The sequence below is a fragment of the Tyto alba genome, unplaced genomic scaffold (genome assembly GCF_018691265.1).
Source record: "Tyto alba isolate M040663 unplaced genomic scaffold, T.alba_DEE_v4.0 Super-Scaffold_6, whole genome shotgun sequence".
In the NCBI taxonomy this organism is placed as follows: domain Eukaryota; kingdom Metazoa; phylum Chordata; class Aves; order Strigiformes; family Tytonidae; genus Tyto; species Tyto alba.
In genome coordinates, this window is record NW_024881327.1 from 644,652 (window position 1) to 662,318 (window position 17,667).

Below are 17,667 nucleotides of genomic sequence, written 5' to 3' on the forward strand. Positions count from 1 at the left end.
TCTATCTCAAACCCCAAGCCTGGCTCTCTGTCCCTTCTTATTGCTGGAAGAGAAGGGAGAGAGAGTGGCTGTGCGGTGGTTGGCTGCCAACCAGGCTCAAACCGCAACACCTATTTATGGTGTAACTCATTAGGCTTTTTTTTTTTAATTTTTCCTGATAATTGCAGCAGTTGATTATGGTTTAACCTGCCTCTATATGATAAAAAAAATAAGCTAAATATGTAACTGTACAAGAAATGAGAATAAAAATAGTCATGAATTTATGTAAAATCTTGAATATGACTAGATTGAATATAATGTATGTGGCTACAGTTTCTTCACAACTGTGGCCTTATCTAGAAATGAATTCTTGAACTTCCCCTGAATGGATGCTTGTGTAGATAACTGCTTCATCAGCTGGCTGAGCCTCGCTTTTGTCTATTTCCATCTTGGTTATGCTTTTTTTTTTTTTTTTTTTTTTGTCTGTAATTTCCAATTTCTTCATTTTCCTTCCATAACCACTCTCTTATTTCTGCTTATGAGAACAGTTTCCATTCGTGTCCAACCTTTAACACTGTTAAAGCCCCATTTTTACTTCCCCATGCTAATGGAATATACATCATTTTAGATGCACATGAGATCCTACCAGATCAGGCCATAAGTGTTTCTTTCTTGAAAGTCAGCATCGAGAGACTGCGTATTACTAATATGATCACTTTAGTGAGCTGTCATCATAGCAAAGGTTAAAAAATAAGATGGATCACCATATATATACAACTTGTGATGGGATTAAGACAATATTCACATACTGATTTAGTATGATTTATCATACAGTAATTTTTCTTCTTGGTGTAAATATGGATGTTTTCTGAAATTTGAGTTGTGGCATTGAGAAATCTTGATAACTGACCAACATTCAGTATTTGTTCTCTTTATTACCATCTGCAGCGATGTTTGACCAAAAAAATAACACAGTGATAGGTAAGATATAGAAGTCGTATCTTGAAGTTTTTATGCTACTGTGCAAGAAAGCTTGAAAAGATATATTGGGTGCTCAGAAACAAGAAACTGAATCCTTAATGCATTATCATTGAAGTCATTAAGCTTTGTCTTAATGTCAGTCACAGCCTAATTTTGTGTACCACCCACTACTCAGGACACTTTTGTTTCTTCTTACATTTTATAGCACTTCATTGACTCTAAATAAGCTATTTCTGTTAAATTTTAAGGGAACTCTGAAGATAATTCTAAATGTTCTGATGGTTAAGGCTTTTTAAATTGCATAGGACATAGATTATGTTTGGTACTGTTTGCAGAAGCTTATCGTTAATTTTGTAACTCTTCAAGCATATAAGTGTTTGAAAAAAATCTTCTGCTTTTTTTATGGTTTTTGTTTTCAGTATTTATTCAGTTGCTTCATTGGAGACAGATTACATTGACAGCATAACTTTGATAAAAAATCACTTTTTTTCCTATTCAGATCAGTCCTACAATTTTATTTTTCCAGTGTGTGCTGAATCTGTCTTACAAATATTTATAAATAACTGTCAACATTTAATTTGGATTTTATGTCCAGCAGGCTCACAGATGGGTCAGGGACTCTGGAGAGTTGCTAGGAACCAGCAGCTGCAACACCAAGGATACAGTGGACAAGGCTATCTTACCAGAGATCATGGTAGGAGGATAGCTACTAACAGTGTTTCCAATACCAGCCATCGCAAACAAGCCCAAGGAGGCATTGATATCTACCACCTGTTGAAGACAAGAAAATCTAAAGAACAGGAAGGATTCATTAACCTGGAAATGCTGCCACCAGAGCTTAGTTTTACCATCTTGTCATACCTGAATGCAACTGATCTCTGTCTAGCTTCATGCGTCTGGCAGGATCTTGCTAATGATGAGCTTCTCTGGCAAGGGTAAGCAAAAATCACCTGGATAGAGTCAAAATAATTACTGGATTTTTAATTTGTCTCAATATGCGTTTTTTGTCATTTTAACCTTTAGCAATGGCTGAGATTTCGCATAGGAGAAACATGAATATTGTTTGATATATCATGGGAACAAAACCAAGGCGTTGTTTTCACTTTTGTACTAGCTCAAAGCACATCTCAAATGTATGTATTATTACTTCTCTGAACTTCAAACAGATACCTAGCTTGAGGAAGCAAACCTATTCAGCTGAAGCTCCAGGTAGAAAGGGTTGAGGACTCAGCTATTATACTTGTCTTAGAGCATCTTAAGTGTATGTTTTATGGAAGATGGTGGTGAAAAGGGGAAGGAGAAGGTCAGTTCTGCACATGTGTCGAGTGGAATTTCTGCAGTCTAACAGCTGAAACACATTTATATAATGTATGCAGAGTTTGTATGTCCAGGAAATAAATAAAGGAGTGTTCTATCAAATAAAATAATGTAAGATCAAAATTTAATTTAAAATATTTTCTTTGATATTTGATGTTTTACAACACTAGGAAAGACTCATGAAATCATGCTTATCTTTAGAGTAGATGTTCAACATGTAGCTTCTTTCACAACATATTCTTACCCCTTAACAGACAGTAAGTAGTGTTACTGTTATATCTGGGTGGTTGTTCAGGTCCTGTTGTTTTCCTTTCATTGTGCTCTACATCTCTTCCTTCCCTCATCTGTTTCTTTTCCTGTCAGCTTCACTTCCTATCATGCTTCACAAACTCAGCTATAAGATAATGCAATTATAACTTTTTAGTCACGATTGTTCTGCTGTTGTTGAATGTTGTCTCTTGGCAGGAAATACAAATTTTAGGGAAGAACCTGCTAAGCTTCTAAGTTTATGTATCTCAGTATGTGTTGTATTGTACTTTGTTCTTGGTATCAAAACCACGCTAAATACAAAGAAATTCCCTGGACCAAAGCTCGAAGATACTAGAGCTTCTTAATTGTATGTAGTATATTGTCTTAACATACAGGGGGAAAAAATACGTGTGTTCCTCAGAGTTCATCCTGGGAGGTAGCTCAATCATTTTTAGTGAAATCTTCCCAAATAATACTCAGTTCAAAGTATATAGTTTGGTAGTGTAAATGTGTCCTGATTTAGCAAATTAATAGAAATATCAATTTGCATAATCTCTGTAGACATCTTTGTCTTCAGTATTTCACATGCATTGGGTATGTTTGAGTTTAAGCTGTGGTAAATCCTGTGGCTCCAGTTCTGAACTCAATCCAAATAAGACCCAGGTTCCTGAACTGAAAACAAAGTCTCTCCCATGTTGTCAGTGGATACCTGCTGGGTCTAAGCATTGTGCCCAGCTATTTGCAAAACGTGTTAAAGCAGAGCTACCAGTTCAATAAGGAATCTAGATAACAAATGGAGTGCCTAGAATGTGCCAGTTTAAGGGAATTTCTGATGGTGTCATCAAGAAGACTGAGATGAGGGACAGAAACAGAGGGATGGGGCTGGATCAAGTAGTACAGGTCAAGACTGGAAAAAGGACAGTCAGGTGGGAAAGTGGTGAGTTAATGGCATAATTTTGTGTAGATGTGGTGTTCCACTCACTATACAACCAGAGCACAAGAAAAGAAACACTTTTTTTTTTTTTTAATCTGTCATTCTGCTGTGGAACAACTTGTCGCAGTTATCCAGTGTTCGGATAGTAGGCATGCCGAAGATCTCAGCCATGTGGATGGCATTTGGATGCCGCCTACTGGAATATGTTTTGGAATTGCACTCAAATACACCAAAACCTGTGTGAGAAAACATTAATCAAATAATTGATGACTTCAGCAACACACATGCAAAAGGCTTAATAACTAAGTGTTACAAGCAACCTATTTCTAACTTTTCCTGTAGTTTATTTGGCTTTGTAGCGTTGATTACATTTTGCTTCTGTAAAATACATGAAATACAGAAAGCAATTTTGATAATAGATTAATTCTGTTTTCATAGGTTGTGCAAATCCACTTGGGGTCACTGTTCTATATACAATAAGAATCCGCCTCTAGGATTTTCTTTTAGAAAATTGTATATGCAGCTAGATGAGGGCAGTCTCACCTTTAATGCCAACCCTGATGAGGTAAGTGAACTGTTGCTGACAGTAATAAACAGTTAAAAGAATTGTGATTGTTGTTTTATAATTGTAGTCATATTAAAAGCCAAGTTTTAATAGGTGTTTGTTTTACTGTAGGAATGGTTAATACTAAGTTACAGCCCTAGACTGATCTTTTTTTGCGTATGATACCTGTGCACATCATTGACATGGCTTGCCTCTGAAGTGCTCTGTATAGCAGTCTTATATATGGATGCCAGAAATTCATAACCACATATTGACTGAGGAGCAAGGCAGAGATCCTAACTGAAGACAGTGGTGGATTTAAAAAGGATAATAATATGCTTACATAAATTAAAATGCTAAAATGCTTCTGTAAAGTATGAGTGGGACATGTCAGTTAAAGCAGGATGAGGCATAAAGTAACACCAGTTACTCCTATGACAATTATGGTTTCTTGTAAGGGATTTTTAAATATTTCCAATTTCCACTATCAAGGAGCAAATATTGAAATGTTATGAAAAAGATGTACTGCTGAACTGTCGAAAAGTTCAGTTTGATTTGATTTCTGTGGATGTTTGTTATATATAAACATAATATTTCTTTATAGTGTATAGCAACATATATTTATTTTCAAAAATTACCCCATGTCAAGCTAAAAGATTTCCATGTATTAATGTAACTAACTGGAAAAGTCAGTTTCTCCTTTCACTCTGTCACCTTTCAAAGAAGAAAAGAGTTTGAGAGTATACAGGTCTTGCCTGGGAGATACTCAGTTAACACCCGAGTGACAAAAAGAGTCTTTTGTGTACAAAACCAGGCTCCCCCTTCAATATTTCCTAGGAAAAGAAGGTACACAGTGCTGAACAAAAAGTAGTGTTAACTTCCTATATATATTTATACATACACAGGGAAGTGGTAATTGAATAAATCTGAAGTAGGAAAAGGATTAAGAGACATGAAAAGATATACTTCTAGGAGCAAATAGTTCACTCTGCTGATACGATACAGAAAACATGAACTTGTGACCATGGGTGAAATAAATAAAGCAGTCATATGAATCATTACAATAATGTGATTTTGTTTAAATTCTTGCTTTATCTCATATTCTGCTTGATAAAGAAACCCACTACTTGTATTAGTCACAAGTTACAGTATTTTGTAATTTCTCTGGTAGAGCTCTGCCTTGAACTGTGATACACAGTGCTGAGACGTCTTATCAGCACCTTTCCACCTGAGTGATCAGCATTGACTCAGCAGGATTTTAGTGAATTTAGTAATAAATGTAAAGCTTTTCAACTGAAATGCAATATTTAGCTAACTTAAATGTGTCTTCAAGAATATATCAAGTTTTAATTGGTAACAGCTTTGTTCACCCAAATTTTTCTTTGTCTTTCAATTTGGTGTAACATAATTTTTCACTTAGTATCTTAGTTTATAATATGCTGTTATATTCCAACCTAATTTAAAGTAATTTTGGTAGGTTTAAAGCATTTGGAACCTTCACAAAAGGCACTAATAAAAAATTGTTTTTAAAGGAAATAAAGATCTGCAAATTAGAGCTACCTTATAGTATACCTAAATTAGGTATTAAATTTATTATGCTACACTTATTACTTCTGGGTTCATTATGTTTATCTTGTACAATGGTAGTACAGTCTGCTTCAGGTCTAGCGAGAGATGAGACCCTCTATCTCCCAAGGGTTTCTGTTCCTCTCTCCCTGTGGAGCACCATAGCCTGGTAGGAATCATTCAGGGCCTGAGTTTCAGGAGAATTCATAAATACTATTGCTTTTATTGTTTACAACTGTGATATTGGCAGAATTATTATTAATAAGGACACTGTGACTGGAACATATGATATGACATTCCACTATTGCAAATTGCGTCTCCGAATTTCCTGCCAAACTCTGCTTTACATTTGATAACAGACCTGATCAAATTACTATAAAAATAGGAATACTTACAGCCACAGGAGCAAGATTCTCCAAAGGACACCGCCCATGTCATGAAAATGGGTAACCAGGCTCCACAGCAACAGCTCCAGAGCTAGCGGTGGCTCACGGGGTAGGGAAGAGCATCTACACACTTTGTGGTAGGATTCTCTGGTTAGCCATTGTTGTGTGCATGGTGTTGTGATATCTGCTGCAACTTAATGTATTGATTGTGTGCATGAGCTTGCATAATTCATAGCAGGTGCTCACATTCTGCTGAAAGGATGTGTCTAATCACATTACACGTAACCTGAAAATAAAAACACTCCAGTGCATGTTTGGATGTTTGGTTTTTCTTTTTTTTTTCTTTATTTTTTTTTGGTTGTTGTTTTGTTTTGTTTTCGTATGGCAGCACCATTGTAGCCAAGATTTGAGTTTTTGTTTCTTTGGGAGAGGATGTGGTTTAGTGTTAGTATTAACACTTGAATATGAAGATTATGTTGTTTAATCTGCCTACATGGTCTCTGCTGTATTTTATTCTAAAGAGTGTATGGTATACGTGAAATGTTTCTCACGCAGAGCTTGTTTCATATCTCATACGCTTATGACTCAGAATTTGTAAGCAACTGGAAGTTATTTCCCACTGTTCTGTATACTGTTTTTAATTCCCTACAAAATATTTTGTCGAGTTTATGTAGTTAAAATTGGAACTGAAGGTGGAAAGGAGAATCTTTTGGTCAGGAGGGGAAGATCTAATTTTTGTTTCACTCTTAATGATAATGATTCTAACTGGTTCTGCTTAATAGCTTTTGTTTTTGTCAATCTATTGGAATCTGGACTGTACCGAAACTCTCAGACTTCAGTGAGGTCAGGATTTCCTTTATATAGCATAATAACAATAAAGTACAGTAAGACAGTGCTTATACCAAGCCCAGCTTTCCACTCTTCTAATTGTCTCATTCGTTACCAACTGCCTTTAGTTTTTGCCAGGGAGATCAGTTTTCTGACCTTTTCTTGATTATAAATCAGTTGTTAGCCACTTGCATAAAGCTACCTTACTTGACTTTTAATTATTAATAATCTGAAGATGATCTAATATTTACTGTGCTGTATATTTCTAACCAAATTTCTTGAAAACTTACTCTATTTCATAGTGATATACTGAGCAAGCCAGTTTTTAGATGCATTGATTTATCCGTCGTAAGAATATTAAAAATATGTGTATGTTGTAGAGGGAAGAAGTTCTTTGTGTGATCTATCTGAAAGGTTGGAATGGAGCACACAGCTGAAACATTTTGAAAACTCTACAGTGGAGTCAGAGAACTTTAATCTTGTAAATTACAGTTACAGATTCTGTGTAACATGAACAACATTTCTACATTCTACTTGTGATTTCTGCCATCATAAGTGTACCACTGAGACTGTATTTTAAAGACATACAGTGAAAGAGATGCTGTTTGAAAAATATGTTCTATATTGTGTCCACATTTGTCACCAAATGACTTGATTCGTAACTTAGGAAAAGAATCTTAAAAATTTCTATTAGAAAATATCAGTGCTCTGCATTTTGTTCCAGAAGATGCGCCATAATATATATTAAGATACTGCATTTCCCTGGAAAAATGGGGATAATACCACCATACATGTCTAACTGTTATTTAACAATAATGTTAGTGTTACCTAGAATTAGAAATTGAGGCCCTACTATGCCAGATACTATATATACAGAATAAAATAAGTCACTACCCTCAAAGAATTTATCTGAGTAATTAAGCTAATATTTAAAGTTGAAATCATATTTTTTTAAGCTTTCATTTAAGAATGTTTTCATTTGGCTAGTGATCAAAATCATCTTTTTTTAATACAGTGCAGACTAGAAAGAAATCAACATTGTATGTTGCTACTTATCTAATTCTACCAGAATGTAAAAGCATACCTCACGGAATTACAAATCACCTAAAAATGTTAACGTTAATATACTACTAGTGATTTCCTTAGTCACCTGTTAAAACTGTTTAAGCTAAACAAATAGAGCATGTATACAGCCATTTATGTGAAACTTGAAATTTCAAATATCAAGTAAAATTTGTCTTTATTGACAAATGTATGTCATATATTTTGATGCACTACTTTTAAATAAGTATTAGGTAAAAAGCTTCATTGTCTCCCGACTCTGTCTTTGCAGACAGTTCTATTTAAATACTGAAAAATCATGTACATGTGTAGAAAAACACCGATTCCAAAATTTCTGTGCTGTTAACTTAGAACATGTTTGGTTTGTTTTGTGTGCATATTGAGACAGAGATGGCAAAGGCAACTACAGAAGTTTTAATGTTGACTGTTGTACTGAAATGTTCTGACAGTACTCTTAGCAGAGAAGAAAATCAATGCAGAAATGAAACCAGTACTGAAACAAGAAAGCTTTTAAATTTTAGATATCCTGTGTGGATATAAATGAATGGAAAGGCCCTTGGGAACAGGTAAAAAGCAAGCAAGGAAGGTCAGTGCTATAATAGAATAGGTTGGCAAAACAAGCATTGTGTGACTGGAAAAAAAGGAGCAAGTATAAAACATGATGGATTGAATTCAATAAATGGCTTTTGTTGTTGCTACTAGTCTATAGTTATGATTGTGATTTTCATATATAATCAACACTTTCATACCTTAAGATTTTATCCAGAGCTGTCTGAAATTCAGTGGTAACATTCTTGCCACAGAGGCAAGGTATGCTTAAGGCTTCTTTTCTAACTCTCTAATGCTAAGAGCCTTATAGTGACAAGCAGGCTTCTCATACAGGTTAGACAGTGAGCTACTGGAAATCTTGGCTGTTGTACTGTTCACCTAACTACTCTTCCACAAAATCAGAAATAGAAGAGCATATCATATGTGCTCATCCTGCAGTGTTTCCAAAGTGTCAGAGACTTCTTCAGACCTGGTTGACAGTGGCACAGATCTGCCTACCTGACTTTAGTCAAATGTTTCCTGAGAGTCACCAGATGACTGATAAATACTCTTAGCATAGATTTTAATAGTGTGTAGAACTACTTATTTCTGCTAGTATACCTGCCACAAGTGACCATTTTAGCTACCAAAAGTGATTTATTTGAAGTGTGGGTTCTGAGAGGGATTCAAGGCAGTGTTTACAGTGTTACAAAAAGCAGATTTGATGACATGCCTTAATCTTATCAATAAATTTCATTTGCTGTGAGCCAGATTTTAAGAACTTTAAAGAGAAGTCAGGTTTCTATTGCTGCAAAGTATTTGTGGTTGCTTAGGAAGAAATAAAAAGCAGCTAAAAATGATGGCATGTGCTGAAGTATATTTTATTTATACCATGCGTATTTGTGAAGGAGATAAAATGAGTAACAAGACTGCATTCACAGAGAAAGATACTGTCAAGCATTATGTGTGGTGGGAGGAGAGAGGGATTCAGAGAATGAAGGCACTGAAAAAACTTGGTAAAGATCCTACACTGAGTTGAAATCGAATACATGAAAGAAATTACAGCATTTAGTGCCACAGGGAAATCAACCCATTGTTTTAAACTAGGTGTTATTTTCATGCTGTCTCATCTATGACATGCCAGGTGTTTTCTGGATATGTTGCAGAAGTATTTATTAAATAATTGTAGCAGGAATACTACTAAGACTTCCTCGTCAGGCTTTAGTTTGTATTACCTTAAGCTAATGCTTATTACTGAAGCAAATGCATAGGTCTCATTAAGTCAGGATATCTATAAAGGAGATGTTCTGCCACTCATCTTAGGTAAATTACCAGAATACTTGAGGAACTGATACGCAGTTGATGTTCGCTTTAATCTCCAATTTTTAATTTCCAGTTAAGCTCTAATTCAAGAAAGTATTTAACTTTATGCTGTCCATCCATATTATGGACAAACTTAAATACAAGCTGCAATTCGTGTTTCAATATGATCCTAAATAAAGATTCTTCTTAAAATCAGAGTCTAAAATTGCTGGTTTTTTTTTTTTTCATCTTACCTATATAAAACTGTTATAATTTATTTTATAAAACATTCTTTTAACAACAACAACAAAAAGGCATGATGATTAACTGCTATTTTCTATAAATATATAAGCAAAAACTATGGATTGGTAAAATCAGCTAGATAATATTACAGGTGTTTGTTGGCTTTTCAATTGTGTTATCACTATATTGAGCACATATTCTAATTTCTTTTTTGCTTGCTATAAATGAGATTTTGCTTTACTAATCCACTTCATAAAACAACTTTCCAAACCTGCACTCAGTCCTTTATTTCTTTTTTAAGCAAAATTGAAGAGCACTGGGAAGTTAGTTTACGTGCTGAATGACAAGCTGCCTGTACATCTTTACAGGTGTAATGTAAACTAAAAGAACAGACTTGCAAAATATTGTGAAGCTTGATATCAGAAGACTTATGAAAAAAGATTTAAGTAGTGTTTTAAAGGTGATTTAGGTTGTGGCCTTGGTACATTAACCTATGCAGAAATGCAGTCCTACACATTTTACATTACTTCAACATTATGGTATAGTCAAGTGATACTGTACTTGAGTATTGTAACATTTCTTTGTAACAAATGCTCAGAACCACCCCCAGCTCCTGCCAAATTGAATTGAAACTAGTTGTTTAGTTATTTTCAGGCTTAGATTCATATTGTTGAAAAATGTGAACATTTTTAAAATCCATTAGGTTGGTTTTGATTTCTGAGATCACAAAGAAAATGTTTTTATGCTTTGGGATATTTCAATGAAGAGAAAGAATCCAGAATATCACTCTAATATTTTTAAATTACATTTGGCATGTGTATTCTATAAGAAATATGTGCTTGGCAAAGTGTGGAAAATTCTGGAAAGCATAATACGACTATAAAATATATACAATTGTTCTATCTTTTTAAACTTTTTCTTATGTTAGGCAGTGTTCTTATTTATGTGTATGCATATTTATATATGTTGATATTTACCTATGTTTTGAAATCAGCGTGCTTGTGTTTATTTGCATTATTACACATTTAAACAAATGCATTTGGTGCATCTGTTTGAATGTGACACATCATATACATGTGAGAACATTAATGTTTTAATGAAAGATATTAAAGACTAAACACATTATGGCTAAGATTTTCTTATTTACAAAAGTTATGAAATTAAAAGTTATGGTCCCCGCAGCATTTTAAATACAACTACTAAAATACAAAACCCAAAATACTAGTCTACACCAAGGAAATTATTAAAGAACCATCACATTATGGTATCTCGTTATGGGGTTCATAATTCTAAATTTCCTACTGTGAGTATATGTAAAATCTCAACCAGAACAATAAATTGTTTCTTTGCGTTTGATTTATAATTTTAGACTGTTATGCATGTTGAAATGTGATTTAGGGGAAGAGGAATCATTCTGAAAAACAAACCAACTAATTAGTAGGGTTATATTCCTCTACATTACCAAGTACAATACTTGTTCCTAAACATACTATGAAAATTAAGCGTATTTATACAAACATGTATTTTATCTCAGGGAGTCAACTACTTTATGTCCAAGGGCATACTAGATGATTCGCCGAAAGAAATAGCTAAGTTTATCTTTTGCACAAGAACACTAAATTGGAAGAAGCTGAGAATCTACCTTGATGAAAGGTAATTTGAATTTCTCTTGAGATGTTTCCTATTAATTTTCAATGTACAGCACCATTCAACAATGCTTTGCTTGTATTGATGTAATTTTAAAGATGTAAAAATGCAAAAAAAAAAGTCAAGTAAGTAATGCTGCTGCCAAATCTGAATAGTTAACTCAGTTGAAGTATTTATGTGAATGTAACACTTCAAGAACACCGGAAAATACCACCTATAACAAGTAAATCTTGAATCCTGTGCTTTTTCTACATTTTTGCAGTTCTAGGCATAAATTGTTTTAAAGTTACAGTGAGCATTTAAACCGCACAGGATAATCTGTGCTGTATGACATTCAGATTTTACAGAAATTTTGCTGCTTTTTTTTTGACTTGAGGTTTATTTTTTTCCTATATAGTATAGATGTTAATCAGAAAAAACAGTTATCACTTTACCAAGTGATGATAGCTTTTTAACTAATGTTGAATCATTTGACCATTATTTGGTTGTCTTGATATTTCTCAGATGGAAGTTACACCTACTTCCTAAGATGCAATGGAGCATCCTCTTGGAGCTAGCATGAGCTGCAGCCTCTCCCTGCTGTAGCATGTTCTTCTGCCTCCACAATGCTTTCTCTTGCCCGCCAGGATACCCTCAGGTTGGGTTAGTGCAGTATCAGGAAAGAGGAGCACCAACACATTCAAGAGAAGTTGAAAGAGGAAGAGAATAACAACTTGACCTAAGTAGGAATAGCAGAGGGACAGCAGCGCTTCTAGCAGGAATCCTCTCCTGCTTCTCATCCTCCTCAGCCTATACCTCTAAAGGAATAAAAGGAGTCTTTCTGCAGTGTTATCACCACTGGCAGTCCTGTGCTGTAAAACTACAGATTATCAGGTTTTTTGGCAATTTTAAAAATACAAAGCCATTTAATGGATGAGATTGCAAGTTAATATTAGCACCCCCTACTGCCATTCATCTTCCCTTCATAAACAGAGTGTAATCAGGCACTAAAAAGAAAAACTAGGTTTCTAAATGTTGAAACTTTCCTCTTAGTACTGAAATGTTTAATAGGATAAACATATGAGAATATTCTTTGGTTCACTTCAAATTTGTTTCCAAATTTCCTTCAGATGTCTTTTGCACATCTGTTCATGCAGGCTACTCTGAATCATTTAGACGTTTCTGTGTTCAGTGGAAAATGCTTGAGAGCATCGCACCCTGATGGACTTGAAGGGTTTTGTGAGCAAATTTTATCTAACTTAAGCCTGGTTTTAACAAGATACTCCTGTAGCAGCTTCCTCTTAGGCACCAAAATCTGTGACACACATGAATCTATTCCCCTTACTGTCTTTTTTTAATCGCTTTGTCAGACAGCTTAAAGGAAGCAAAGCCTCTATGTGGACTATGATTGAATATGCATATAAAGAAACTCAGAATTCTGATTAATGTATATTTTTATAGTATTTGGCTACTATTGTAAGTGTCTGAAGGACATGTGTTTATATTATCTTTGTGCTAAACAAATCTCAAACTATTCTAAAGCTTTCATTGTTACTTTTAAAACCTATGTTTCCATATTTAAACACTTAAAAGAAACTTCTGTAATTATGTGGGATTTTATTCTACCAGGCGAGATGTTTTGGATGACCTTGTGACGCTGCACAACTTCAGAAATCAGTTCTTGCCAAATGCACTGAGAGAGTTCTTCAGACACATTCATGCTCCTGAGGAGCGTGGGGAGTACCTTGAGACTCTCATAACAAAGTTCTCTCACAGATTCTGTGCTTGTAACCCTGATTTGATGAGAGAGCTTGGCCTTAGCCCTGGTAAGCAAAAAAGAGCTTTGATTCAGTGGATCGGTCTTTATATTTCTGGATGATGCTACTGTTTATGATAGTTTTAAAATCAGCACCTAAACAAGTATTTCTGAAAATACAAATATGGCTTGGGGAGGACTCAGTATATGGGCATCATACCACTTGGGTTGAGAGACAGGGGAGGAAAAAAAAACAAACAAACAAACAAAAAAAAAAAAACACAGATAAAACAGATCCTTTTCTTAGACCTAGCTGATAGAGGGGTTTATTTTCATGTTATCCTTCCTTCACTTTTGTCTGTGTTTAAGTTCTATTAAGTACTATCTCTAAGTTCCCTTTTGCAAAGACTTACACGCTTAACATTTTACCTTGTGGATAGTCCCACAGAGATGAGAGGGAATTTTGGGCCACACTCAAGTTAACAAGCATTTCTAATTGGTTGGGGGGGAGCCAGTTTTCAGCAGTGGGACTGCTTACATGTTTAAAGATAAGCTTTAGCAGAATGTTGGCCTTAGATTACAAAAACTTCAAGAATCTGTTTAAATGAATGTGCATAAAGCCCTTTAGTGACTTTTGGATAATGAAGAAATATGAAGAGTAAATGCTCATTTGGCAATGTGCTGACATTATTACTTTGAAAACTGCTATATTAAATTTTATTTCACTGGGATACCCTTCTGAATTGCTATATATATGTGTGTGTATAGATATATATATATAGATAGATAGATATAGTTATAAGCCCAGATGATGAAGACCAGAAAGTTCTTGGACAGGGAACAATAATTTTAATGATCACAGTTTCCTTTTTAAATTTTTTTATTTATTCTCTCTTGTCTAGATGCAGTGTACGTACTGTGTTACTCTTTGATTCTGCTTTCCATTGACCTAACAAGCCCTCACGTGAAGAATAAAATGTCAAAGAGGGAATTCATCCGAAATACACGAAGAGCTGCACAGAATATTAGTGAAGATTTTGTAGGACACCTTTATGACAACATCTACCTTATTGGCCATGTAGCTGCCTAAAAGCACAATTTGCTAGCACTTAAAATTTGTAATTTTCAAAAACTATATCAATTCAAGAAATTAATTATTTTGTAGAGATGGGGGTTATTTTAGTGCTGGTCATTCTAACCTCTGTATGCAATCAAATTTTGTGTGTGTAAGTGTGTGTATGTGTTAAACTACCTTTTCTATCTATTTACCGTGGGAACGGAAGGATTTGGAGATTTGGTTTTCATAATTTTTTTAGTTTTGCACAAAACAATGCCATTAGTCTGACACAGCCATTTACGAATGTTAAACTGACAGTGCAGTCTAAGCTGACAAAGTGGTGAATTCGTGCATTAGATCTGCTTGAAACTTTAATAAGTTCATTCTTTTTAGAATACCATGTAATGTGTATATATTTAACTAAAGAGATTTATAATCATAATTATTTTATTGTAAAATATTTTAACTAAAATTTCTCCTTTTATCTCTTAAAATAGCGTTGTACTTCTTTCTTTTGCATTTTTTTTACAATGCTGACTACCTCAGATACATAAGTTAGAGAAACATTGTCCTGAATACTACAATAAAATTTATTCTAGGAGATGACAAAACACTTGTAAAATATCTAAGCTGATATTTAATACTGTATTGACTAACTTGAATTAACATATTGCCAATCTGCTATTCACTCAGTTTTAAGGAAGATTACAGCCTCTATTTTAGGTGAACCCTGATGTCATACAGGGATGGCCTGCAGAAATAGTGCAGTTTACGTAGAGCACGCTAACCTCTATTGCAGGCGCGTTACTGGGGACATGGGACAACTACAATCATCTATTCAGCACGGGAAGTGAGGAGAAGTCTCAACAGGGAATGTGGTAGGGATGGCTAATGTGTTGCTGCTTTCAGCTGCTTCCCTTGGTCTAGAAGTGTCAGTGATGGAAATGCCTAGGCAAATACACACCAGATGACTCGTTGCTAAAGCTGTTAAAAACTGACTGTGCAAGGTTCGAGCAGTGACTGTGCAGGTCTGAGGAGCCATTTCAGACTCAGATGCTGGATTACTCTTTCTAAATCTGTCATGTAGCTAGATTTTAAATAGTTGGAGATTTATGAAAATACTTCAGAAATGGTTTGGGTCAGGTTGTGTCTAACATCTTCTGAAACATGTAGAATATTAGCAGTGCAACTGCTGTGCATGTGCAGGAATTGAATGAGGAGCTGCCTGGTTTTCATTCAGATAAGTCATAGAGCAAAGCTTTTGTTAAATTGACATAACATGTTGAAATCAGAGCTGTTCCTGATTATGTTTGTTTACATAATACTCAGCTATCGCTAGCATCTGGATTCATCATGATAACAAGCAGATTTATCCTTTTTTCCTACCACACCATGGGATGAGGTAGGAAGATATTCTAAGTCCTTTTTTACAGATTAATCTGATCTTTTTTATGTAGGAAGCCTGTGGCAGAGCCAGGAATTGAACACAGGTCATACTCCTCATAGGCACACACTTTGCCCACACCGCTGCTTTCCGTTTGGCACCTAGGGGGTGTTATATCTGTCTTGGATACCAGAAGAGCAATGATAATGACAGTCCACATAAGGGCTACATAAATGACAGGGAAAAAAAAATGTAGCTACTGCTGCTATTTCAAATGTTAGTACATTTTCTTTATAGCTCTAGTCCGCATGCAAAAATGCGCCCAGAAAAAGTTGCATGTTTTTTATTAGACTACCTTTAATCAAGCATGAATGCAACTTGTATTTGTGTAGCACACACAGCCAAAGCCAGGAGCCAGCAGTATTGCAGCTATCTTCCAGACAGGTCTTACAAAATTGCTCTCCTCTCTCAGAATAACTTCACATTGCTTCACCCTGTGTCATTTCATATATCTCAGAAAACCCAAGGATGCATTCCACAGTGGCCAATTAATCTCAAACACAAATAAAGAGTATACAGTACATTGGGGAGCTTTGACTAATGGCTTTCCAGAAAACACTCCTCAGAAGTTACACGCTTAAGAATTCAGTGACTTTTGAAATTACAATTAATCTTACCAGGAAATGTTTTCTTCTCAAACCACAAATGCAGGGTGAGGCCAAATTCTCTTCTGACTGCTATTTATGTTGACGTTAGTGATAGAGGTTTTCATTTGGCACTGATACGAGAGTATAAATTGTTAATCTGCATTTCTCCTAATATCCAGTTACCCTCAGTTCCCATTCTTAAACAGATACAGAACAAAGCCTTGAAGCAGACAGAACGTGGGTTTTCTGGAGTAGATGAGTAAATCTATTAACAAAGTCTAGAAAGTTTCAAGGCCAGTGTAACAACCAAGAAGATAAATTACAAACAGGATGATAAAGTTTCCATAAAACACAAATCCAGGGAAACAGAGAAAAAGAAAAAAACCTGATCACATACAGATAAGAACATCTGATCTTTACAATAGGATTTTGAACAGTGTTAGATGGTTGGTGCCCAATTCGCACTGTACATTATGTTACTAACTGGCAGTGGAACAGAAAACAGCAAATACAACGTGCCAAGTGTGAATTCCCTTAGAGGTAACCAAGAAACAAAAAATGACTAGACATTTTTTCTGTCCTTTTTTCTTTTGAAGGTTGAGTCTTTCTCCAGAGTGGCAGAAGAGTCATTTTTTGCATTTTAAGAATCTAGACTTTTCATGAAGTTAGGCAATTTTCTGTCTTAAATCTTAAGCAGGTGTAACAATACTCTTGCAAAGTTAGAATAATAAAGTATTCTCTTAATCATCCTCCAAAACCCCTCTAAATCCTAAGTTATGGGCACCATCTTCAATGCACTATTGGTGTCTCCATGTACATTTTAAAAGAAAATAGTGATACTTCATTGATCCAAGTGTCACTAAATGATGTGAGGTGGAAATAACTACTTGATCAAGCACTTCAGAAGACTTAGATAGAGGATCCCAAGCCTAATTACATGAGCATGATCATACTCATAACTGCAAAGTGATTCCTGTGCTAATGTGTTGCCACGACTGCATGGCCTTTGAATTTGGCCGTGTGATGTTGCCTTTATGCTAACTGTACGCAGCACTGGAGGAAGAAATGAGCCTGCAGCCCATCCCCCTGCAAACACAAGTTATTCTGGTCCTAAAAGACACTGAAGTTGTGTTCTGAATAGCCATTTCTGAAATTTTGCTAGCTTTAGTATACACAGATGTGACAGAAGGACAACTGTTGTTTGCTCATGTAGAGGAAATGGGTGTACCAGTGTTCATGTAAAGTGTCACACAATACAGCTCATTCTTGCCTGTATTA

At 35.2% G+C, this 17,667-nt stretch overlaps 1 protein-coding gene across 5 annotated transcripts in view; it reads left to right on the forward strand.

The window, feature by feature from the left end:
- FBXO8 (F-box protein 8) overlaps window positions 1-14,852 on the forward strand; it is a 19,255-nt gene extending 4,403 nt beyond the window's left edge. For 3 of the 5 annotated variants that reach the window (XM_032989822.2, XM_042807657.1, XM_032989821.2), the window contains 5 exons: window positions 1,556-1,895; window positions 3,899-4,025; window positions 11,454-11,572; window positions 13,175-13,371; window positions 14,204-14,852. In XM_032989822.2, the coding sequence (XP_032845713.1) occupies window positions 1,567-1,895; window positions 3,899-4,025; window positions 11,454-11,572; window positions 13,175-13,371; window positions 14,204-14,391 (960 nt within the window). In that variant the 5' untranslated portion in view covers window positions 1,556-1,566 and the 3' untranslated portion in view covers window positions 14,392-14,852. The remainder of the gene's footprint in view (window positions 1-1,555; window positions 1,896-3,898; window positions 4,026-11,453; window positions 11,573-13,174; window positions 13,372-14,203) is intronic. The other 2 variants (XM_032989819.2, XM_032989820.2) reach the window with 1 other exon arrangement.
- The last annotated feature ends 2,815 nt before the right edge of the window (window positions 14,853-17,667 follow it).